Source organism: Salmo trutta, chromosome 3, assembly GCF_901001165.1.
Source record: "Salmo trutta chromosome 3, fSalTru1.1, whole genome shotgun sequence".
Taxonomy (NCBI): Eukaryota; Metazoa; Chordata; class Actinopteri; order Salmoniformes; family Salmonidae; genus Salmo; species Salmo trutta.
This window is the reverse complement of record NC_042959.1, coordinates 72,115,297-72,139,903: the sequence shown is the minus strand read 5'-3', so window position 1 is coordinate 72,139,903 and position 24,607 is coordinate 72,115,297. Positions and strand designations below refer to the sequence as shown.

General features: G+C 43.8%; 2 protein-coding genes across 10 annotated transcripts in view; both read right to left on the bottom strand.

Moving 5' to 3' along the window:
• LOC115187775 (tyrosine-protein phosphatase non-receptor type 6-like) overlaps nucleotides 1-8,075 on the bottom strand; it is a 35,491-nt gene extending 27,416 nt beyond the window's left edge. Inside the window, exons 1-3 of one of the 5 annotated variants that reach the window (XM_029746827.1) lie at nucleotides 7,842-8,074; nucleotides 4,128-4,152; nucleotides 2,147-2,269 (exon numbers count right to left, since the gene is read on the bottom strand). In XM_029746827.1, the coding sequence (XP_029602687.1) occupies nucleotides 2,147-2,269; nucleotides 4,128-4,135 (131 nt within the window). In that variant the 5' untranslated portion in view covers nucleotides 4,136-4,152; nucleotides 7,842-8,074. Of the gene's footprint in view, nucleotides 1-2,146; nucleotides 2,270-4,127; nucleotides 4,153-4,451; nucleotides 4,828-7,841 lie in introns of those variants that run through there. The other 4 variants (XM_029746837.1, XM_029746804.1, XM_029746813.1 and 1 more) reach the window with 4 other exon arrangements.
• A 780-nt stretch (nucleotides 8,076-8,855) lies between these two features.
• The window catches only part of LOC115187718 (chromodomain-helicase-DNA-binding protein 4), a 49,573-nt gene continuing 33,821 nt past the window's right edge, over nucleotides 8,856-24,607 (bottom strand). For 3 of the 5 annotated variants that reach the window (XM_029746734.1, XM_029746725.1, XM_029746716.1), the window contains 14 exons: nucleotides 24,167-24,356; nucleotides 23,497-23,583; nucleotides 14,667-14,758; nucleotides 14,299-14,432; nucleotides 14,049-14,193; nucleotides 13,763-13,919; nucleotides 13,284-13,387; nucleotides 12,956-13,202; nucleotides 12,810-12,866; nucleotides 12,504-12,677; nucleotides 12,264-12,372; nucleotides 11,903-12,035; nucleotides 10,361-10,556; nucleotides 8,856-10,204 (listed from right to left, as the gene is read on the bottom strand). In XM_029746734.1, coding sequence (XP_029602594.1) covers nucleotides 10,002-10,204; nucleotides 10,361-10,556; nucleotides 11,903-12,035; nucleotides 12,264-12,372; nucleotides 12,504-12,677; nucleotides 12,810-12,866; nucleotides 12,956-13,202; nucleotides 13,284-13,387; nucleotides 13,763-13,919; nucleotides 14,049-14,193; nucleotides 14,299-14,432; nucleotides 14,667-14,758; nucleotides 23,497-23,583; nucleotides 24,167-24,356 — 2,028 coding nt within the window. In that variant the 3' untranslated portion in view covers nucleotides 8,856-10,001. The remainder of the gene's footprint in view (nucleotides 10,205-10,360; nucleotides 10,557-11,902; nucleotides 12,036-12,263; nucleotides 12,373-12,503; nucleotides 12,678-12,809; nucleotides 12,867-12,955; nucleotides 13,203-13,283; nucleotides 13,388-13,762; nucleotides 13,920-14,048; nucleotides 14,194-14,298; nucleotides 14,433-14,666; nucleotides 14,759-23,496; nucleotides 23,584-24,166; nucleotides 24,357-24,607) is intronic. The other 2 variants (XM_029746750.1, XM_029746743.1) reach the window with 2 other exon arrangements.

Below are 24,607 nucleotides of genomic sequence, written 5' to 3'. Positions count from 1 at the left end.
TAAAAAAGTAAAGTAGCGAAAGAGAGATGCAATGTATCTGTCTGTACCTGACAGAGGGCAAGAAAAGGAGAGAGGAAAGGACGAGTGAGGAGAGATGATATACTATAAATCAAATTTAATAAAATCCCATTTTCAAATCAAATGTTATTGGTCACATACACATCTAGCAGATGTTATTGCAAGTGTAGTGAAATTCTGTAGGTTAACATACAATGCCTTCAGCAAGTATTCACACCCCTTGACTTTTTCCACATTTTATTGTTAGATCCTGAAATTCAAATTGATCAAATTTAGATTTTTGGGTCACTGGAATGCACACAATACCCCATAATGTCAAAGTGGAATTATGTTTTTCAAATGTTTGACAAATTAATTTCAAATAAATAGCTGAAAGGTCTTGAGTCAATAAGTATTAAACCCCTTTGTTATGGCAAGCCTTAATAAGTTCAGGAGTAAAATGTGCTTACCAAGTCACATAATAAGTTGCATGGACTCACTCTGTGTGCAATAATAGTGTTTAACATGATTTTTTAATGACTACCTCATCTCTGTAACCCACACACACAATTATCTGTAAGGTCCCTCAGTTGAGCAGTGAATTTCAAACACAGATTCATCCACAAAGACCAGAGAGGTTTTTCAATGGCTCACAAAGAAAGACACCTATTGGTAGATGCGTAAAAATAAAAAAGCAGACTTGAATATCCCTTTGAGTATGGTGAAGTTATTAATTACACTTTGAAAGGTGTATCAATACACCCAGTCACTACAAAGATACAAGCATCCTTCCTAACTCAGTTGCCAGAGAGCAAGGAAACCGCTCAGGGATTTCACCATGAGGCCAATGGTAACTTTATAACAGTTATAGAGTTTAATGGCTGTGATAGGAGAAAATGGAGGATGGATCAACGACAATGTATTTATTTCACAATACTAAACTAATTGGCAGAGTGAAAACAAGGAAGCCTGTACAGAAAAACATGCATCTTGTTTGCAACAAGGCACTAAATAAAGTAATACTGCAAAAAATGTGGCAAAGCAATTCACTTTATGTCCTGAAAACAAAGTGCTATGTTTGGGCCAAATCCAATACAACACATTACTGAGAACCACTCTCCATATTTTCAAGCATAGTATTGGCTGCATTATGTTATGGGTATGCTTGTAATCATTAAGGACTGGGGAGTTTTTCAGGATAAAAAAGAAATGGAATGGAGCTAAGCACAGGCAAAATCCTAGAGGAATGCCTGGTTCAGTTTGCTTTCTACCAGACACTGGGAGATGAATTCAGCTTTCAGAAGTACAATAACCTAAACTACAAGACCAAATCTACACTGAAAAAAAGACAGTGAATGTTCCTGAGTGGCCTTGTTACAGTTTTGACTTAGATCTGCTTGATTTTGATTTATTTACATTTTTCATTTAATTTAACATTTATTTAAAGAACAAATTCTTATTTACAATGACAGCCTACCATGGCCAAACCTGGACATTGCTGGGCCAATTGTGTGCCACCCTACGGGACTCCCAATCACGGCCGGATGTAATTCAGCCTGGATTTGAACCAGGGACTGTAGTGACGCCTCTTGCACTGAGATGCAGTGCCTTAGACCGCTGTGCCACTCGGGAGCCCCAATCTATGGCAAGACCTGAAAATGGTTGATCAACAACCAATATGACAGAGCTTAAAGAATTGTTGCACAATCCAGGTGTGGAAAGCTCTTAGAGACTTATCCAGAAAGACTCAAAGCTGTAATCACTGCATTGACTCAGGGGGTTGATTACTTATCTAATCAAGTTACAGTATATTAGTGTTATACTTTTCTTTTTTTTTCTTTTTTGCAAATGTTAAAAATGTTCTTCCACTTTGATATTCCAGATTATTTTGTGTAGATCGTTGACAAAAAATTACAATCCCACTTTGTACCACAACAAAATGTGGAAAAAGTCAAGGGATTTGAATACTTTCCGAAGGCACTGTAGGTTGAGAAAAGGAGAGAGAAGGAGAGACAAAGAAGGAGAGAAAGAGATGGAGTATCTCCACCTGATGGAGAGAAAGGAGGAGAAAGAGATGTAGGATGTCCTAGCTGATAGAGAGAGAGAGAGAGAAAATAAGGACAAAGAAAGAGAGAGAGTGTATTCCTACCTGACAGAGAGAGAGAAGTCTCCCTGGTTCTTCCTGCTGGGTCGGGCCAGGAAGCTGCCATGGACGCCCCGGCTCTTCAAAACAGACTCAGCATCCAAGCCAGAGATATCCCTGTGGAACCACCTGGATACACAGAGAGAAACACATTACACACATACACTACAGTTCAAAGGTTTGGCGTCACTTAAAAATGTCCTTGTTTTTGAAAGAAAAGCACATTTTTTTGTCCATTAAAATAACATCAAATTGATGAAGCTGCAAGTTGATGACTTGTGAGGCGTCTGTTTCTCAAACTAGACACTCTAATGTACTTGTCCTTTTGCTCAGTTGTGCACCGGGGCCTCTCACTCCTCTTTCTATTCTGGTTAGAGCAGAGTTCCTCTGTCTAGTCTCTGTGTTCTTTTGCCCATCTTAATCTTTTCTTTTTATTGGCCAGTCTGAGATATGGCTTTTTCTTTGCAACTCTGCCTAGAAGGCCAGCATCCCGGAGTCGCCTCTTCACTGTTGACATTGAGGCTGGTGTTTTGTGGGTACTTTTTAATGAAGCTGCCAGTTGAGGACTTGTGAGGTGTCTGTTTCTCAAACTAGACACTCTAATGTACTTGTCCTCTTGCTCAGTTGTGCACCGGGGCCTCCCACTCCTCTTTCTATTCTGGTTAAAGCAAGTTTGTGCTGTTCTGTAAAGGGAGTAGTACACAGCGTTGTACAAGATCAGTTTCTTGGCAAGTTCTCGCATTGAATAGCATTCATTTCTCAGAACAAGAATAGACTGACGAGTTTCAGAAGAAAGTTATTTGTTTCTGGCCATTTTGAGCCTGTAATCGAACCTACAAATGCTGATGCTCCAGATACTCAACTAGTCTAAAGAAGGCAAAAGGGTTTTCTAATGATCAATTAGCTTTTTAAAATGATAAACTTGGATTAGCTAACACAATGTGCCATTGGAACACAGAAGTGATGGTTGCTGATAATGGACCTCTGTACGCCTATGTAGATATTCCATAAAAAATCTGCCGTTACCAGCTACAATAGTAATTTACAACATTAACAATGTCTACACTGTATTTCTGATCAATTTGATGTTATTTTAATTGACAAAAAAGTATATTTTCTTTCAAAAACAAGGACATTTCTAAGTGACCCCAAATTTTTGAACGGTAGTGTATACATACAGTATATATAAACCACACACACACAGATCAGGCAACGCACATAAGCACATGCACACACAAATGGTTATCATCTGGCCCTGCCGCACCTGTCCACTGAGCCACATCATCTCTTTGATACTCAGTTTCTTCCCTCGGTGGGAAAGTATATGAGACGTGGGAATAAAGATGAGTTAAATCCCAAAACCCTGCATTCCATTACCAGCTCATAGATTAACACAGTACTATGGTAGAGAGTAGTCGACACAGCATTATTGCAACCTTTTTAAAGTATACGCTAGTATACAAGTATACAATATTGTTTCAAGAAAATTAACTGGCATAACATTTGAATGGAAAAGCCTGACTAAGGCCTAAGAGACGACAAACAGACCACCTACCCACAAACTCACCTCACCACAAAGCACCAACTTTGCATTCAATGGATACTATACTAGCCTATTCTACAGAACAACCTGCTGCTAACGATATCTGTTGCCAAGCGTCAGTGTAGTTGTAGCTACACAAGACATGGTAAAGATATTGATAGTCAGAATTAGGCAGAATTGGGGAACATTTCAAGAATTTGAAATACTACTGCAAAATAGCTGGGAATTCTTACAGAGTTTAAAAACAAAACGTTACGTGTGAACTACAAACACACAAGACAACAGAAAAGACTAAAGAACAAAGTATTGATGGTAAAGAAACAAGTAAAACAAGAGAACAAGTAAAGGAGAGAGAAGTTGACATCACGCGTTAGGTAAAGGCAGATCCAGACCAGGGTTGAGCTACTGAGTGTAAGAGTCTTGAGAGGGGGGAGCTCAACTCACCGAACCATTTTCACCTTCACTTCTTCTGGGCCCAAAGAAAAGGAGACAGGATAGTGAGGGTACACTTACAGGTAAAAATCATGTTTTACTTCCATTATCATCCCTTTCTCTCTCTAACTGCCCTCCTACACACATTAGTTTGCTCTATTTCTTCCTCCTTTTCTCTCATTCAACATCACATACGCAAAGAACACCCCTCTAAACAACCTGTCTTCTCTTCCTCTTTTACTCCCACGCTCATCTGTTCATCAAACCCTCTTTCCTCCCTTACCCTTACCCTTTCTCGTTATATCTCACGTTAGGTAGATAAGTAAACAATCTTACTGTTCTCAGCTCCTTCTGAAAACAAGCGACACTCTTGCTGACAGGCTCGTGTATGTCTTACCCTCCGTCCCCACCTTCTTTTTTCTTTTTCTCTCTGTCGTTCTGTGACACTCTCACTCCTTCCTTCCTTTTTGTGTCTCTTTTCACAGAACAGTGAAAGCAAGAGACAGACAGGAACAAAACCAGCTGACAGGCCGGAATCTCTTACAGATAGACATACTTTATAAATGTCACCGCAATAAAAACGCTTTGTTTTCATCTTTAAAATTAAACTAGAATTCTTTCTCTCTCCTTGCCTCAATCTAATGTCACATCTCTCTCTCTCTATCCCTTCAGAACGATCATAGCACCACTAGTGTTTTGCAAACAGACACAGTCCAGTGAGATTACTCTGAATGTGTCATACCATACACTGTTCCTCAATGAGATAATGAACTAGAGAGAGAGAGAGAGAGAGAGAGAGAGAGAGAGAGAGAGAGAGAGAGAGAGAGAGAGAGAGAGAGAGAGAGAGAGAGAGAGAGGTAAGGTAAACTAAGGAACTGCATGTCTCCACACCACCACTATCAGGAATGAAAAACACACTAGCCCCTCCGGTATATACTGGTTAAACTAATCATACATTTTTCTCTGTCCTTCTCATTCTCTCTCTTTCCTTCTAACCCACCTGTCCTCCACTCCTCCCCTCTTCCTTCAGCTGTGTGTGTGCACGTGTGTGTGTCTAACCTTTTGTGTGCCATTTGTGTTTGATGCACAAAGGTCATGCTCGCATTACACTTCCTTATTTTCAGAGTGCGATCTTCCCCCCGTGTGTCGCTCTCAAACCATTTACAACTGGGAGGTCATGACAACAAACTTACAAACTAACAACAAGCAACACACACACATAACTACAGTCAGGATAGCAATTACACAACACTGTTCATGTGAGCAGCAATACAAGACATGTGAGCATGCTACAAGAAGAGGTGGGCTACATGTATACTAAAAGCTTGTCCACAGAAGTCTGTTAGAGCTTGAAACTGAAACTACTCTTCCCACAATGCAACAGCCAGCTGGTGTGGCTACGGAAGCGGCATAGCAACAAAGCAGGGCTGTATAAGTTTACAGCTTGATGTTACAGTGTGACTGCCTGTTCAAGTTAGTGTTACAAATTTCAATACAACCAACATGCAAAGCAGCAGGGAGTAGGTGAGAGGTGAACGTTTTAAAGCTCCTGATCTGTAGTGGCTGGGGCCGAGAGCACCATGTTTCTTGTGTGCAGCATATGTCTGAATGCCTTTTTGTGTGTGGTGTGAGTTATATATAATATGCATATATATCAAATAATACCACATCAAGGTTAAATACATTTGTTTTTTGGACAGAGCCCCACCAAGGGGAGAAGACCTGGAGGAAGTGAGAGACAGAGACAGACCCACTTTTCTGGGGTTTGGGGGGACTGATTAAATCTGAGATGTAGGAGCTGAGAGAGGAACGTCAGAACCCCATTGTGTTTTTCACACTGTAAAATCTACGATCTGAACACTAGAGGTGGAGGCTGATGAACCTGTGAAGTTTGTTACACAGGAAGACATCTTTCTCTCTGCTTTTCAGGCTCTGATGATACATGTACAGAGCTGAGAGCTGATGGTGAGAATGGCTTTCCCTGTTCAGTCATGTTGCTGTTGTGTATCATTTCTAACACCCAAAAGTGATGACCACCTTCCACAAAGATTCACACACACTGACTAACACACACACACAAGTGATGACATCTCTTGATCCAGTCACTCCTTCAGCGTATGTACACACTCTCACACACACAGACTAACACACATACACACGTATGTTTTTCTCGCACCCAAAGTCCAAGTGATAAGAATTTGCCTGCAATGAAAGAACACTCTCACACTGACTAATAGCGATGGGGGAAAACATTGATACAGTTACATATTGGGATATTATTTTTGACGATATATCGTATCGTTTTGACAATATTGCAATACTATTTTTGCTATAGTTGGCTGTACTTGCACCAAAACTCCATTATTTTCCTTTCATATCTTGTTCTCCATCTTCTTTTTAAATAGGGAACCAATTTGTTTTCAGCACTTTTATTTCCATGACTGATCAAAACTCGTTTTTTCATGGCTCTCTCTGTGCGTCTGGAGCAGACATATGGTGAGCAGTATGTTTGGAACATTGAGTCGCAATAAAATCACAATATGGAATCTCAATACATATAGAATCGCAATACATATCGAATCTCAATACATATAGAATCGTGAGAACCGCAATACCAATCGGCACCTAACTATTGTGATAATGTTTTGTACAGTCAGTGTATATTGAACTGTATTTTTGTCATGTGTGGGAAAAGTAGCATGTATGTAGAAAAATATCTGGGGAGAAAAGTGTGTAAAACAAGGTTGCTTTTGTCCTCTGAAGGGAGGGGTGGGGGACACAGGAGGTTGGTGGCACCTTAATTGGGGAGGATGGGCTCGTGGTAATGGCTGGAGCAGAATGGGTGGAATGGTATCAACAACAAACACCTGGTTTCCAACACATCCGTTCCAGCCATTATTATGAGCTGTCCTCCCCTCAGCAGCCTGGTGGGGGATGGGTTTGAAATAAATACTAATAAATGACACCAAAGTAAGAGCCCTGTCTGACAGTAACTATCGTCAAAACAAGAATCTTCACTTTGACTTGCAAATCGTATTTCTCTTGCCTGGACATTTAACCGTGAGATTTAAATGTATGTAAATACCCTGAGTATACAAAAGCTTTCTGTGACATAGACTGACCAGGTGAATCCAGGTGAAGTGCCTTTGAACTCGGTATGGTAGTAGGTGTCAGGCGCACCGGTTTGTGTCAAGAACTGCAACGCTGTTGGGTTTTTCACGTTCAACAGTTTCCTGTGTGTATCAAAAATGGTCCACCACCCAAAAGAAAATCCATCCAACTTGATACAACTGTGGGAAGTCAACATGGGCCAGCACCCCTGTAGAATGCTTTCGACACCTTTGTAGAGAGAGTTCAAGAGTCCAATTGAGGCTTTTCTGAGGGCAAAAGCAGGTGCAACTCAAAAATAGGAACGTGTACACAGAATGATCAGCCAATGAGAACATAATGATTAGTTCTCCCACGTGTGATTTTAAATACATACATTACAGAAGACTAGAGTGTACATACACAAGCATGCGAGCGAGCACGCACGCACACACACACACATGCACAGACTAACAGAGGTTTGTACTGCAGGTGTTAGAACAGTGGTTAACACCAGGAATTGCAGACACACAAACATACTGGTTAGTGAAACAAAACGCCTGCAGCAGTTTGAGTTGGGCTCTCTTCCCCTTCACACCTGTGAGCTTCACATGCTAACTGTCTATAGATAGTACTTACCCACAAGACATTGAATGGACTTTTGCTCAGGTGTTCTAGACAGCAGTCCAATCTCATAGATCCAGTCTTTACAACAGAACGGAGATGAGCTAGAGGTTAGTGCAGTGTGGTCTGTCCACTGTGTCCAGTTAACTAGTCCAGCTGCTTCTCTCTTCTGTCCCTCTATCTACCTCTTCTTTCTCACTCATTTCCTCCCTGTCTCTCCCTGTTGTTCCCCGTTTTCCTTCTTGCTCTCTACAATTCCTCTGACTGCCCTCTCTCCATCCCTCCCTCCCTCCCTCCCTCGCTCTATCCCACCCTCTCTCTCCCTCTGTCTCTGTCCTGATAAGTTATCAGCAGGCTCTATTACAAAGCAGTATTTTGTCCCGCCCTGTAATTTCCCGCAATTTTCTTAATTGCACCTCTTTGTCTGTCTGGGAAAACAAGTCTGTTCCTGTCTCTCTCTTCTCCTCTCCCTCTAACTGTCCGCCCGACTCCCTCTAACTGTCCATGTGTTCTCCTTCCCTCTCCTGCAAAAGGAAATGAGCTTTTTCACCTTTCCCGGCATACATTTACAGCCACACTCCCTCCTCTTCCCGTACCTGTGTTCTATGGTTTATTACTTTATAAACGGAGTTAAATCAGATGATGCCCTTCCACAGACCTTGTAGGTGAAATGATGACACGTACCATTTAAGCAATAAGGCCTGAGGAGGTGTGGTATTTGGCCAATATACCATGGCTAAGGGCTGTTCTTAAGCACTATGAAACGTGGAGTGCCTGGACACAGCCCTTAACAGTGGTATATTGGCCATATATCACAAACCCCCAAGGTGCCTTATTTCTGTTATAAACTGCTTACCAACGTAATTAGAGCAGTAAAAATACACGTTTTGTCATACCCGTGGTTTACGGTCTGATATACCACGGCTGTCAGCCAATCAGCATTCAGGGCTCGACCCCACCCAGTTTATAATACAATGTAATGTGCCCAGGTAATAATTCTCTTACATAATAAAGGGAAAAGAAACAAGCTTCACAAACTGTTACCCTTTTTATTGGAGTTCTCAGAAGAAACTGTAACGATAAAAACAACAAGCTGGTAACCATAATAATATTCCAAAATGTAAAAGAACATAACATTAGACTAAGACATTTAATTAATTTAGAGATTGCCATCATTCTCAATGCAGCCCCGTGTGTCTACACTAGCGGAGCTATTGCATGTCCTTATTTGGGCAAAAAGGGGGCGAGGCCTCTGGGAACATTTGTGATGCAATCGTTCAGGAATGTAGAGCTGCAGGACGGGGCGTGGCCGAGGAGCGGGGAGAGCCAATAACAGGCTAGTGTTATGGACCACCTGAGTGTACAGGTGAAGGGAGCAGTGAAGAGGGGGAAGGGGCAGGAGTGTAACAGAACCAATAATATTCTACTAAAGCATACTCATCAGTTGATAGTTATTAACAGTCTCTCTGTGGGAAGTATAGAGCAGTCTGCCCACCTACACACACACACACACAAGCGCACACACAAGAGCACACACACACTCACGCACACAAGCGCGCGCACACACACACACACACACACACTGAGAAGAGGTACACACCCAGAAATGGAAAGGGCAGAACAGACATAGTACTAAATTCCACATGATTTCATATTTACCCAATTGAATTGTACATGTTGCATATGGAATTGAATTCTGCACACTCATAGAACGACGAGTCCACATATTATAGAACCTTTAGTTGGAGTGGATAAGTCCATTTTACCCATTCTAATTCTATGGGACAGAGCCAGGTACACCGCTGTCTATATTAGAGACAGGCTTGGGGAAAAATACAGTGAAAACAACCTCTGTGTGAAGGTTAGACACATAACAGACAGACACAGAGACAGTGCTGCAGTTCATTAGGTAGATACTGTAGAGAAGGTGTGAGTTCCCAGTGGAAAACAGACTGTGTTCCTCCAGGTGTCTTTGGGGGAAGAGGAAGCAGAACATTTGTAGTCTGCTGTGTGTCCAGAGAAGAGGTGTTGGTGGGTAGAGACCTTACTCTACTGTCCAGAGTGTGAGTTTTGGTTTGGGGACAGGAGAGGTGCAGAGCGGGGGTGAGATGAGGGTCACTCTCCGATTCCAAAACACGGGTGGGAGAACGCCTAGGGGAGGACTGGCGGAATTGGTCAGCGTGGCACCTGCATCTGCTGCGTGGTCTGTGATTGGCTCTGCCCGGTGACCTCGGACCCGCGGCTGGCCAATCGGCTGAGGATGTTCCTCTCCGACATCTGCAGCCTCACGGCGACGGGTGGGATACGGGCGATGGTTGCCGGGAGACGGGTGACGTCGGCCTTCATGTCGCTCAGAAGCTCCTCAAGCTGTTTGAGAACTGAAGGAGAGAGACAGTTACCACCACCAAAGTCCAACTGACAGAGTTTAGGAAACAATGAAGAGAGGGAGAGAAATAAGAAAAATAGATGATGGAAGTGGGTAAGAAAAGCAGAAACAGAAAAGAGACAATGAGAAAGAAAGAGAGTGAGTCTACCTTTGTGCAGTACTGCGTTGGCAGGCTTGTTCCCTGACATGGACTCCTTGCTGAGGTGTTGGTGGGACTCAGCCAGACACTCCACCTCACTGAAGCGGGTGTTGAGGGCCATGGAGGGGTGGGCCGGGTCCTCAGACATGTTCAGGTAGGCTGCCCTGCGAAGCTGCTCCTCAATCACCAACGCCTGCTCCAACAACTAGAGACAGAGAGAGAGAGGGGGAGTACAGAGATGAGAGAGGGATATGAGGACAGAGAGGCAGAGAGAGAGAAGGAAGGGATATGACAGGTGTAGAGAGGAAAGATAGAAGAGGTAGAGAGAGTGATTAACAGAAAGGAAGAGACAGTGGGAGAGAGGGAAGAGGTAGAGAGAGTGATTAACAGAAAGGAAGAGACAGTGGGAGAGAGGGAAGAGGTAAACAGAGTGATTAACAGAAAGGAAGAGACAGTGGGAGAGAGGGAAGAGGTAAACAGAGTGATTAACAGAAAGGAAGAGACAGTGGGAGAGAGGGAAGAGGTAAACAGAGTGATTAACAGAAAGGAAGAGACAGTGGGAGAGAGGGAAGAGGTAAACAGAGTGATTAACAGAAAGGAAGAGACAGTGGGAGAGAGGGAAGAGGTAAACAGAGTGATTAACAGAAAGGAAGAGACAGTGGGAGAGAGGGAAGAGGTAGAGAGAGTGATTAACAGAAAGGAAGAGACAGTGGGAGAGAGGGAAGAGGTAAACAGAGTGATTAACAGAAAGGAAGAGACAGTGGGAGAGAGAGAAGAGGTAAACAGAGTGATTAACAGAAAGGAAGAGACAGTGGGAGAGAGGGAAGAGGTAAACAGAGTGATTAACAGAAAGGAAGAGACAGTGGGAGAGAGGGAAGAGGTAAACAGAGTGATTAACAGAAAGGAAGAGACAGTGGGAGAGAGGGAAGAGGTAAACAGAGTGATTAACAGAAAGGAAGAGACAGTGGGAGAGAGGGAAGAGGTAAACAGAGTGATTAACAGAAAGGAAGAGACAGTGGGAGAGAGAGGGAAGAGGTAGAGAGAGTGATTAACAGAAAGGAAGAGACAGTGGGAGAGAGAGAAGAGGTAAACAGAGTGATTAACAGAAAGGAAGAGACAGTGGGAGAGAGGGAAGAGGTAGAGAGAGTGATTAACAGAAAGGAAGAGACAGTGGGAGAGAGGGAAGAGGTAAACAGAGTGATTAACAGAAAGGAAGAGACAGTGGGAGAGAGGGAAGAGGTAAACAGAGTGATTAACAGAAAGGAAGAGACAGTGGGAGAGAGGGAAGAGGTAAACAGAGTGATTAACAGAAAGGAAGAGACAGTGGGAGAGAGGGAAGAGGTAGAGAGAGTGATTAACAGAAAGGAAGAGACAGTGGGAGAGAGAGAAGAGGTAAACAGAGTGATTAACAGAAAGGAAGAGACAGTGGGAGAGAGAGAAGAGGTAGAGAGAGTGATTAACAGAAAGGAAGAGACAGTGGGAGAGAGGGATGGCTCAACAGAGTGGTTCAATAGACAGAAGCAGACAGAAACATCCGCCAGCCCAGCGCACCTTAAACCTCCTGGCCAGGAACTTGTTCTTGATCTCCAGGAAGTTTCCTCGGCTCATCTCCCCCTTGAAGGGCTCGTTGAGGATAGCATACTTCACGTCGCTCTGCACGTCCTGCCAGCGAGCGTAACCGTGTCTGAGAGGTGCCACGGTCAAAGGTCATGACATTGTAATGACTCACAGTTCTCCCACCAAACCTCTGACATCCTGCTGAGTAGTGCAGTGGTCTCCAACCCTGGTCATTTAGTTTTTAGTTCCAGCCCTGCACTAACATACCTGATCCAACTAATAACCTACTCCTCCACACTTTGATTAGCAGAGTGAGGTTGGTACAGAGTGAGGTTGGTACAGAGTGAAAGGATACTGTATGATGCCAGCCAGCAGCCAGTAGTCATGGCGACGGTGCCAGATCTCAAATGTCTTCTTGGTGACGGTCGCTGCCCTCTCCTCGTTCTGCCACAGAGAGTGGAGCTCTGGAGAGAGAGAGATGTTAAGAGAGACTGAAAATGAACAAAGGACAGTTTTGCATCCCCCTGCCCCCCAATGGTTACTAGTTAAGGTGAGGGAGTTGGGGAGGGTTAGCTGATCCTAGAGCTGTGTGTACCTGTGAATCCTCCGTCTGCGATGTTGAACATGAACCTCTGCTTGGTAGCCTTCTTCTTCTCCTCACTCACATTCACCGCCATCGCTGCTGCTGCCACTCCTTCTTTAGTGTTCTCTCCATTCTGCAGCTTGCCAGACTCCTCGGTCTTCAAACCATCTTTCTCCTCTTTTTGCTCTGAAGGGAGGAAGAATACTGGGTAAGCACCACATGTGTGTGTGTGTGTGTGTGTGTGTGTGTGTGTGTGTGTGTGTGTGTGTGTGTGTGTGTGTGTGTGCATAAATGTGTGTATGGAACAGAAGAACCTACCTTTCTTGTCCTCTGCAAGAGGACTGGTGTCCATCTTCTCCTCTTTGCTCTCCTCCACTATAACAGAGAGAACACAGGTCAGGGGTCACAACCACAGAAGACATGACCTTAATACAGTATGTGTCACCCTGACTGTCCCGACTGACCTTTAGGCTTGGCCTCCTCTGACATTGCTGTGGCCTCTGACCCTTCACCTTTGACCTCGGTGGGGGAATCCTTCACCTCGTCAGCCATCTCCTTTTGGGTTTCCTTGGTTTCCTTCTCTTCAGTCTCTTTATCCTCCTTCTCTTCTGTGTCTTTGTTCTTTTCTTTGTCGTTCTTTGTGGTGGAGGACTCTCCCTCTGCCTCTTTCCTTTCAGAGCGTTTTTCCATCTCGTCTGGGATTTCAATAATCTGTGAGGAGGAAAAAGGGGTGAGGATTAGGGTAGTGATGGGATGATGAGGGTGCAGTATAATGTAATAACGAATCCTCACCTCTGGGTCTTCTGTCTTGCTCTGCACCCTGCCCTCCTTTTCTGCCTCTCCCTCCTTCTTTACCTCTGTCTCCTTGCCAGTGTCTTCAGACTTAATGAGGTCCTCTGTTATCGACAGAGAGAGCATGAGAGAAGTGATTGAGTATATTTTTATCTTACTGTGTGTGTGTACCTGGGGCGGCGATGTTGGGCTGTCTGTGTGAAAGTGTGTGAGAGTGAGTGTGTGTGTGTGTGTGTGTGTGTGTGTGTGTGTGTGTGTGTGTGTACCTGGGGCGGGGATGTTGGGTTGTCTGTGTGAGAGTGTGTGTGTGTGTGTGTGTGTGTGTGTGTGTGTGTGTGTGTGTGTGTGTGTACCTGGGGCGGGGGTGTTGGGCTGTCTGTGTGAGTGAGTGTGTGTGCGTGCGTGTGTGTGTGTGTGTGTACCTGGGGCGGGGGTGTTGGGCTGTCTGTGTGAGTGAATGTGTGTATGTGTGTGTGTACCTGGGGCGGGGGTGTTGGGCTGTGTGTCAGCGGGGGTTCCAGTAGAAGGTGTTTTGACGTCTTCTCCAGCAGCGATGGCTGCCAGCCTCCTGTTCTCCTCCAGCTCCATCATCCAGGGCATGGACCACTGGCCGTTCACATGCTCAAACTCCTGCACCTGGACATCAACACAATCAATACATACATCAATTAAATGAAAACAAAACAACAAATTATCAACTAATAACACCAATGACTGATCAGAAAAAATACCAAATGTTGTAAACAAAGAAACGACATCGCTTACTTTCTTCCTGATCAATGACATCACGCCGATGCGAGTAAGGACATGTTGTCGTGACAACCCCTCCCGTGGAACCCCGTCAGCGAAGGTCTCCGCTCCGTCAGCCCCCGGCTCACAGAGATGACGCATGAAGAGAGAGACATATGCCCTGAGAGGGAGAGAGAATACTGTTATACGGACCCCTGGGAACACACACACACACACACACACACACAAAAATAGATAGAACATAGACATTAACACACAGACTCACTTGAACTCTTTCTCAGACTTCCCCCTGAGGTCTCTGACCAGCCACTGGGTGGTGAAGGCATCCTGAGGAGGCATCCCATAGCGCATCACTGCATTCAGGAAAGCCTTCCTCTGGCGCGCATTGAAGCCCAACACCTGAGAGAGAGAGAGAGAGAGAGAGAGAGAGAGACGGTGTGGGGGGGGGTTAGAGCAACATACACACTGAAAGAGACAAAAGACAAGTGGTAAAGAGAGAGAGGAAAATGTGCAGGCAGAAGTAGACATGGCAAAAGAAAAGACTGCTTGTAGAGGGAGATATGAAGAGAATAATGTTGATTTTTCTTTTGAGAGTGATAGACAGTGAGAGACTGATAGAAGCTGCAGTCTGACCTCAATGTTGCCTCCCACTCTGGCCAACAGGGGCGGCAGCGGTTTGTCCCTTTCGTTCCTCAGCCCCTTGCGGCTTGGCCTGCGGGAGTTGGCTGGTTGGAGGGAGAGACACAGGTAATGTCATGTTAGTCTCACACACACACTACAGTTGTGGCCAAAAGTTTTGAGAATGACAGAAATATTCATTTTCAAAGTCTGCTGCCTCAGTGTCTTTAGATCTTTTTGTCAGATGTTACTATGGAATACTAAAGTATAATTACAAGCATTTGATAAGTGTCAAAGGCTTTTATTGACAATTTCATGAAGTTGATGCAGAGTCAATATTTGCAGTGTTGACCCTTCTTTTTCAAGACCTCTGCAATCCGCCCTGGCATGCTGTCAATTAACTTCTGAGCCACATCCTGACTGATGGCAGCCCATTCTTGCATAATCAATGCTTGGAGTTTGTCAGAATTTGTGGGTTTTTGTTTGTCCACCCGCCTCTTGAGGATTGACCACAAGTTCTCAATGGGATTAAGGTCTGGGGAGTTTCCAGGCCATGGACCCAAAATATTGATGTTTTGTTCTCCGAGCCACTTGTTATCACTTTTGCCTTATGGCAAGGTGCTCCATCATGCTGGAAAAGGCATTGTTCGTCACCAAACTGTTCCTGGATGGTTGGGAGAAGTTGCTCTCGGAGGATGTGTTGGTACCATTCTTTATTCATGGTTGTGTTCTTAGGCAAAATTGTGAGTGAGCCCACTCCCTTGGCTGAGAAGCAACCCCACACATGAATGGTCTCAGGATGTTTTACTGTTGGCATGACACAGGACTGATGGTAGCGCTCACCTTGTCTTCTCCAGACAAGCTTTTTTCCGGATGCCCCAAACAATCGAATCAGAAAGGGGATTCATCAGAGAAAATGACTTTACCCCAGTCCTCAGCAGTCCAATCCCTGTACCTTTTGCAGAATATCAGTCTGTCCCTGATGTTTTTCCTGGAGAGAAGTGGCTTCTTTGCTGCCCTTCTTGACACCAGGCCATCCTCCAAAAGTCTTCGCCTCACTGTGCGTGCAGATGCACTCACACCTGCCTGCTGCCATTCCTGAGCAAGCTCTGTACTGGTGGTGCCCTGATCCCGCAGCTGAATCAACTTTAGGAGACGGTCCTGGAGCTTGCTGGACTTTCTTGGGCGCCCTGAAGCCTTCTTCACAACAATTGAACCACTCTCCTTGAAGTTCTTGATGATCCGATAAATGGTTGATATAGGTGCAATCTTACTGGCAGCAATATCCATGCCTGTGAAGCCCTTTTTGTGCAAAGCAATGATGACGGCACGTGTTTCCTTGCAGGTAACCATGGTTGACAGAGGAAGAACAATAATTCCAAGCACCACCCTCCTTTTGAAGCTTCCAGTCTGTTATTCGAACTCAATCAGCATGACAGAGTGATCTCCAGCCTTGTCCTCGTCAACACTCACACCTTGTTAATGAGAGAATCACTGACATGATGTCAGCTGGTCCTTTTGTGGCAGGGCTGAAATGCAGTGGAAATCTCTACAACACAGTATGTAGCCATACTATTACAATTGAAATGTCTCTACTCCTTTGGAACTTCTGTGAGTGTAATGTTAACTGTTCATTTTTTATTGTTTATTTCACTTTTGTTTATTATCTATTTCACTGGACAACACCCTGTCGTTCACTGGACAACACCCTGTCGTTCTCCACTAACATCAAGGCGGTGACCCGATCCTGTAGGTTCATGCTCTACAACATTCGCAGAGTACGACCCTGCCTCACACAGGAAGCGGCGCAGGTCCTAATCCAGGCACTTGTCATCTCCCGTCTGGATTACTGCAACTCGCTGTTGGCTGGGCTCCCTGCCTGTGCCATCAAACCCCTACAACTCATCCAGAACGCCGCAGCCCGTCTGGTGTTCAACCTTCCCAAGTTCTCTCACGTCACCCCGCTCCTCCGCTCTCTCCACTGGCTTCCAGTTGAAGCTCGCATCCGCTACAAGACCATGGTGCTTGCCTACGGAGCTGTGAGGGGAACGGCACCTCCGTACCTTCAGGCTCTGATCAGGCCCTACACCCAAACAAGGGCACTGCGTTCATCCACCTCTGGCCTGCTCGCCTCCCTACCTCTGAGGAAGCACAGTTCCCGCTCAGCCCAGTCAAAACTGTTCGCTGCTCTGGCACCCCAATGGTGGAACAAGCTCCCTCACGATGCCAGGACAGCGGAGTCAATCACCACCTTCCGGAGACACCTGAAACCCCACCTCTTTAAGGAATACCTGGGATAGGATAAAGTAATCCTTCTAACCCCCCCCCCCTTTAAAATATTTAGATGCACTATTGTAAAGTGGTTGTTCTACTGGATATTATAGGTGAATGCACCAATTTGTAAGTCGCTCTGGATAAGAGCGTCTGCTAAATGACTTAAATGTAAATGTAAATGCTTTGGCAATGTTAACATATGTTTCTCATGCCAATACATCCCTTCAAATTGAATTAGTAGCTAGCGTATTCACAGACGATGCTGCTACTCCCCGATATATCTGATCTTGAAAGAGCACTCACTCACTGACTGACTGTAGTAATCGAAACGGGCGGATGATCGAAAGGAACACCTCAATAACGAAAAACGTAACCGCGAGTGCTACTGTATCTGTCGCGCTGTAATAAAATCCGTTCGGAATGTTCTGTGCCGCGAACGTCAATTGAGGAGAGTGAACATCATCAGATTAAACTTCTGTCAACGCGTTTACCGTTTAGCATGGAAATATTTACGATTATGACAGGATTTTGAGTCGCTCACTCAGGGTAAAATCTGCAGTCATTACTATTTTATTTACCACCAATCGGTAACTCATCTGCCGTTCAATCAATAAATCAATGGTTCGAACCCAGACCAAATCATGTCACATTTCTGACTAACATTGTATGAATTACTGTTTTGCCACCAAAACGCTTCTTTATATAGAATATATATTGTCTTTCTTACATAATGCATACACACATAAATGTCCTGGATTTTTGTGTGAATTTCATCAATGGAAATGTTGTTCCAACAATGTAAATTAAAAGCTATTCTACACCAGAATTTTTACCTGCAACCCTTCCATTTCAAAACACTTGTAGTTTAACCTGTTAGGGCTAGGGGGCAGTATTTACACGGCCGGATAAAAAACGTACCCGATTTAATCTGGTTACTACTCCTGCCCAGTAACTAGAATATGCATATAATTATTGGCTTTGGATAGAAAACACCCTAAAGTTTCTAAAACTGTTTGAATGATGTCTGTGAGTATAACAGAACTCATATGGCAGGCAAAAACCTGAGAAGATTCCATGCAGGAAGTGGCCTGTCTGACAAGTTGTTGTTCTTCTTGCCTCTGTTTATTGAAGACTGAGGATCTTTGCTGTAACGTGACACTTCCTACGGCTCCCATAGGCTCTCAGAGCCCGGGAAAAAGCTGAACGATATCGAGGCAGCCCCAGGCTGAAACACATTATCGCTTTTGACAAGTGGCCGATCAGAGGACAATGGGCTTAGGCGTGTGCCCGAGTCGACCCCATGCTTTATTTTCTTTCGTCTGTTTACCTAATTGCAGATTCCCGGTTGGAATATTATCGCTTTTTTACGAGAAAAATTGCATAAAAATTTATTTTAAACAGCTGTTGACATGCTTCGAAGTACGGTAATGGAATATTTAGAATTTTTTTGTCACGAAATGCGCCGTGCTCGTAACCCTTATTTACCATTCGGATAGTGTCTTGAACGCACGAACAAAACGCCGCTGTTTGAACATAACTATGGATTATTTGGGACCAAACCAACATTTGTTATTGAAGTAGAAGTCCTGGGAGTGCATTCTGACGAAGAACACCAAAGGTAATCAAACTTTTCTAATAGTAAATCGGAGTTTGGTGAAGGCTAAACTTGCTGGGTGTCTAAATAGCTAGCCCTGTGATGCCGGGCTATCTACTTAGAATATTGCAAAATGTGCTTTCACCAAAAAGCTATTTTAAAATCGGACATATCGAGTGCATAGAGGAGTTCTGTATCTATAATTCTTAAAATAATTGTTATGCTTTTTGTGAACGTTTATCGTGAGTAATTTAGTAAATTGTTAGTAAATTCGCCGGAAGTTTGCGGGGGGTATGCTAGTTCTGAACGTCACATGCTAATGTAAAAAGCTGGTTTTTGATATAAATATGAACTTGATTGAACAAAACATGCATGTATTGTATAACATAATGTCCTAGGTGTGTCATCTGATGAAGATCATCAAAGGTTAGTGCTGCATTTAGCTGTCTTCTGGGTTTTTGTGACATTATATGCTAGCTTGAAAAATGGGTGTCTGATTATTTCTGGCTGGGTACTCTGCTGACATAATCTAATGTTTTGCTTTCGTTGTAAAGCCTTTTTGAAATCGGACAGTGTGGTTAGATTAACGAGAGTCTTGTCTTTAAAATGCTGTAAAATAGTCATATGTTTGAGAAATTGAAGTAATAGCATTTCTAAGGTATTTGAATAACGCGCCACAGGATTCCACTGGCTGTTACGTATGTGGGACGATTTGGTGCCACCTACCCTAGAGAGGTTAACCAAATGTCATGTTGACCACAATCATATATTAACTTAACAATGATTGGATATCCATAAACTCAAAGAATGGATGTAATCACAAGTGCATTCACCAGTTTCTTCTAATTCTATGTATGAGCACCACACTATAAACTTCAAAATAAGAATTTTAACAGATCCTTAAAAAGAACATGGATGATTCACTGTACAGAGTTGATATATTCTGTACATTTAGCTGCCCTGTCTAACAAGTCGATGCAGGAGTTAGTCTGTTTCTGTATAATCTGTAGGGGCCGTTTGAAAGATGTTAGCTTCGTAACACTCCAGGTAGAACTGACCTTAACCACAGATCTAGAATCAGATTATTCTATCCCCAATCCTAAATGAACCATTAGGTGGATGAACAAATATCTAACCCTGTATCAGTAGTTGGGGCTTTACCGCCCTTTCTAACTGCCGTCGGCCATGAAGTATTCGTTTGTGCTTCTGCTTACTTAGACTTGTAGTGTGGAATAGTTTGGTACTACTATAATTTAATTGGCCTGTTATAACTGGCTAACAGAATCGGTCACTCTCTCTCGCGCTCATTCTCACACACAAATGCTTACACTCTTTCACTTTCTGTCATTTGCAGGAAAACACAAAAGCAAAAACTAATTCGAACTGGCACATACAGAGAATAATTTATTTGCACGGACACATACACACACTCATACAGTGCATTCGGAAATGTTACGCTTCATTTTTGTAGCAAAGCATTATCATCATTTTGTGGAAACGTCATTTTGCAACAGTGCCTCTTCAACCTCAGGAGGATGAAAAAAAGTGGCTTGTCACCGAAAACCCCCACAGTTGACAGTGCCTGTCAGAGCAAAAACCAAGACATGAGGTCGAATTAATTGTCCGTAGAGCTCCGAGACAGGACTGTGTCGAGGCACAGATCTGGGGAAGGGTACCAAAACATTTCTGCAGCATTGAAGGTCCCCAAGAACACAGTGGCCTCCATCATTCTTAAATTGAAGAAGTTTGGAACCACCAAGACTCTTTCTAGAGCTGGCCGCCCGGCCAAACTGAGCAATCGGGGGAGAAGGGCCATGGTCAGGGAGGTGACCAAGAACCCAACGGTCACTCTGACAGAGCTCCAAAGTTCCTCTGTGGAGATGGGAGAACCTTCCAGAAGGTCAACCATATATCTGCAGCACTCCACCTATTTATTGCCTACCTCCTCATGCCATTTGCACACACTGTATATAGACTTTCTTTTTTTCTATTGTGTTATTGACTGTACGCTTGTTTATTCAACGTGTAACTCTGTGTTGTTGTTTGTGTCGCACTGCTATGCTTTATCTTGGCAACATCGCAGTTGTAAATGAGAACTTGTTCTCAACTAGCTTACCTGGTTAAATAAAGGTGAAATAAATTTAAAAAAAAGAAAAATCAGGCCTTCGTGGTAGAGTGACCAGACGGAAGCACTCATCAGTAAAAGGCACATGACAGCCCGCTTGGAGTTTGCCAAAAGGCACCTAAAGGACTCTCAGACCATAAGAAACAAGATACTCTGGTCTGATGAAACCAAGATTGAACTCTTTGGCCTGAATGCCAAGCGTCACATCTGGAAGAAGCCAGGTCCGCTCATCACCTGGCCAATACCATCCCTACGGTAAAGCATGGTGGTGCAACATCATGTCGTGGGTATGTTTTTCAGCGGCAGGGACTGGGAGACTAGTCAGGAGAGGGAAAGATCAAGATCAAGAGCAAAGAACAGAGATCCTTGATGAAAACCTGCTCCAGAGCACTCAGACCTTCCAACCGGACAATGACCATAAGCACACAGCCAAGACAACGCAGGAGTGGCTTCAGGACAAATCTCTGAATGTCCTTGAGTGGCCCAGCCAGAGCCCGGACTTGAACCTGGAGAGACCTGAAAATAGCTGTGCAGCGATGCTCCCCATCCAACCTGACAGAGCTTGAGAGGATCTGCAGAGAAGAATGGGAGAAACTCCCCATATACAGTGAGGGAAAAAAGTATTTGATCCCCTGCTGATTTTGTACGTTTGCCCACTGACAAAGAAATGATCAGTCTATAAATGTAATGGTAGGTTTATTTGAACAGTGAGAGACAGAATAACAACAAAAGAATCCAGAAAAACGCATGTCAAAAATGTTATAAAATGATTTGCATTTTAATGGGGCAAATAAGTATTTGACCCCTCTGCGAAACATGACTTAGTACTTGGTGGCAAAACCCTTGTTGGCAATCACAGAGGTCAGATGTTTCTTGTAGTTGGCCACCAGGTTTGCACACATCTCAGGAGGGATTTTGTCCCACTCCTCTTTGCAGATCTTCTCCAAGTCATTAAGGTTTCGAGGCTGACGTTTGGCAACTCGAACCTTCAGCTCCCTCCACAGATTTTCTATGGGATTAAGGTCTGGAGACTGGCTAGGCCACTACAGGACCTTAATGTGCTTCTTCTTGAGCCACTCCTTTGTTGCCTTGGCCGTGTGTTTTGGGTCATTGTCATGCTGGAATACCCATCCACGACCCATTTCCAATGCCCTGGCTGAGGGAAGGAGGTTCTCACCCAAGATTTGATGGTACATGGCCCCGTCCATCGTCCCTTTGATGCGGTGAAGTTGTCCTGTCCCTTTAGCAGAAAAACACCCCCAAAGCATAATGTTTCCACCTCCATGTTTGACGGTGGGGATGGTGTTCTTGGGGTCATAGGCAGCATTCCTCCTCCTCTAAACACGGCGAGTTGATTTGATGCCAAAGAGCTCCATTTTGGTTTCATCTGACCACAACACTTTCACCCAGTTGTCCTCTGAATCATTCAGATGTTCATTGGCAAACTTCAGACGGGCATGTATATGTGCTTTCTTGAGCAGGGGGACCTTGCGGACACTGCAGGATTTCAGTCCTTCACGGCGTAGTGTGTTACCAATTGTTTTCTTGGTGACTATGCTCCCAGCTGCCTTGAGATCATTAACAAGATCCTCCCGTGTAGTTCTGGGCTGATTCCTCACCATTCTCATGATCATTGCAACTCCACGAGGTGAGATCTTGCATGGAGCCCCAGGCCGAGGGAGATTGAGAGTTCTTTTGTGTTTCTTCCATTTGCGAATAATCGCTCCAACTGTTGTCACCTTCTCACCAAGCTGCTTGGCGATGGTCTAGTAGCCCATTCCAGCCTTGTGTAGGTCTACAATCTTGTCCCTGACATCCTTGGAGAGCTCTTTGGTCTTGGCCATGGTGGAGAGTTTGGAATCTGATTGATTGATTGATTGCTTCTGTGGACAGGTGTCTTTTATGCAGGTAACAAGCTGAGATTAGGAGCACTCCCTTTAAGAGTGTGCTCCTAATCTCAGCTCATTACCTGTATAAAAGACACCTGGGAGACAGAAATCTTTCTGATTGAGGGGGTCAAATATTTATTTCCCTCATTATAACATTTTTTACATGCGTTTTTCTGGATTGTTTTGTTGTTATTCTGTCTGTCACTGTTGAAATAAACCTACCATTAAAATTATAGACTGATAATTTCTTTGTCAGTGGGCAAACGTACAAAATCAGCAGGGGATCAAATACTTTTCCCCCCCACTGTACAGGTGCGCCAAACTTGGAGCGTCATACCCAAGAAGACTCGAGGCTGTAATCGCTGCCAGAGGTGCTTCAACAAAGTACTGAACAAAGGTTTGAATACTTATGTAAATGTAATATTTCATTTTTTATAAATTTGCAAAAATTTCTAAAAACCTGTTTTTTCTTTGTCATTATGGGGTATTGTGTTTAGATTGATGAGAGGGAAAAAACAATTTAATCAATTTTAGAATAAGGCTGTAACGTAACAAAATGTGAAGGGGTCTGAATACTTTACAAATGCACTGTATAGACAGGTGTGTGCCTTTCCAAATCATGTCCAATCAAGTGAATTTACCACAGGTGGACTCCAATCAAGTTGTAGAAACATCTCAAGGATGATCAATGGAAACAGGATGCACCTGAGCTCAATTTCGAGTCTCATACCAAAGGGTCTGAATACTTATGTAAATAATGTATTTCTGCAAAAATGTTTAAAAAAAATAATAATAATGTTTTCGCTTTGTCATTATGGGGTGTTGTGTGATGAACAAAATGTTCTATTTAATCCATTTTAGAATTAGGCTATAACATAAAAAAAAATTGAAAAAGTGAAGGTGTCTGAATACTTTCCGAATACACTGTAATCAATTTGAATTCATGACAATAGCGTTTGTTACCTTCTGATCGCTCATCAAAGTCCTCATCTCCCTCCTCTGAGGCCACAGAGTAATCTGAGTTGTTGTCAGACTGATCCTCCTGCCAATCTGCTTATAGAATGGAGAGAGGGGAGGGGAAGAGACAGGATTAGCCAATCAGAGAGTTTTAAGACACAGACCACTCTGTTTTCAGGGGAGAAGGAAGAAAGAGTGAAGAACAGATACAATCACATAGATATAAATTCACTTCAACCAACTTCACAAGAAAACTAAACTAGTCAATACCAAAATCATTAACAGGGTTGGGGTCACTTTCTTGTCAATGGGAAATTGTCAAACATTAATTGAATTTCAATTCACTTCCTGAACTGGAATTGACCCCAATCTTATTAGAGACAGATAGGAGAGAGTACTGAGACAGTAGGAAGGAAACATCATGCCCATGCTTAATCCTAGAATACTAGTAGAAACACCTAAAAAAACACAGAGGACAGAGATGGGACATAGACAAACATGTAGTATGAACACAAACCATTAACACACACACACACACACACACATGCTCCAACATAACGCAAAAGATACACACTCTTATTCCACACACCCTACCTACCACACACATAAGCACACGTCCACATCCACACACACAGAGTAGGTAAAAAAGGTTGCATTGTGCAGCGCTGTTCTGTACCCCGTCTACTACCTCGTTCCTCCTGAGAGCCGTCATTGTAGTTGACAGGCTTGCGGGTCCTCTTGCCCTTTCCCAGGTTACGGGCCAGGTCCTCCTGCTGCTGCTCATAGTGGTGTCTCAGCAGTTTCTCCCAGTAGTCTGGGTCTACTGACTCCTCCTGTTTAATCACCTCACGCTGCACCTCCTCCTCCTGGACACACACACACACAGGTTAGCAATGATGGAAGAACTCGTATACTAACTAACACACACAGGTTAGCAATGATGGAAGAACTCGTATACTAACTAACACACACAGGCTAGCAATGATGGAAGAACTCGTATACTAACTAACACACACAGGTTAGCAATGATGGAAGAACTCGTATACTAACTAACACACACACACAGGTTAGCAATGATGGAAGAACTCGTATACTAGCTAACAAACACACAGGTTAG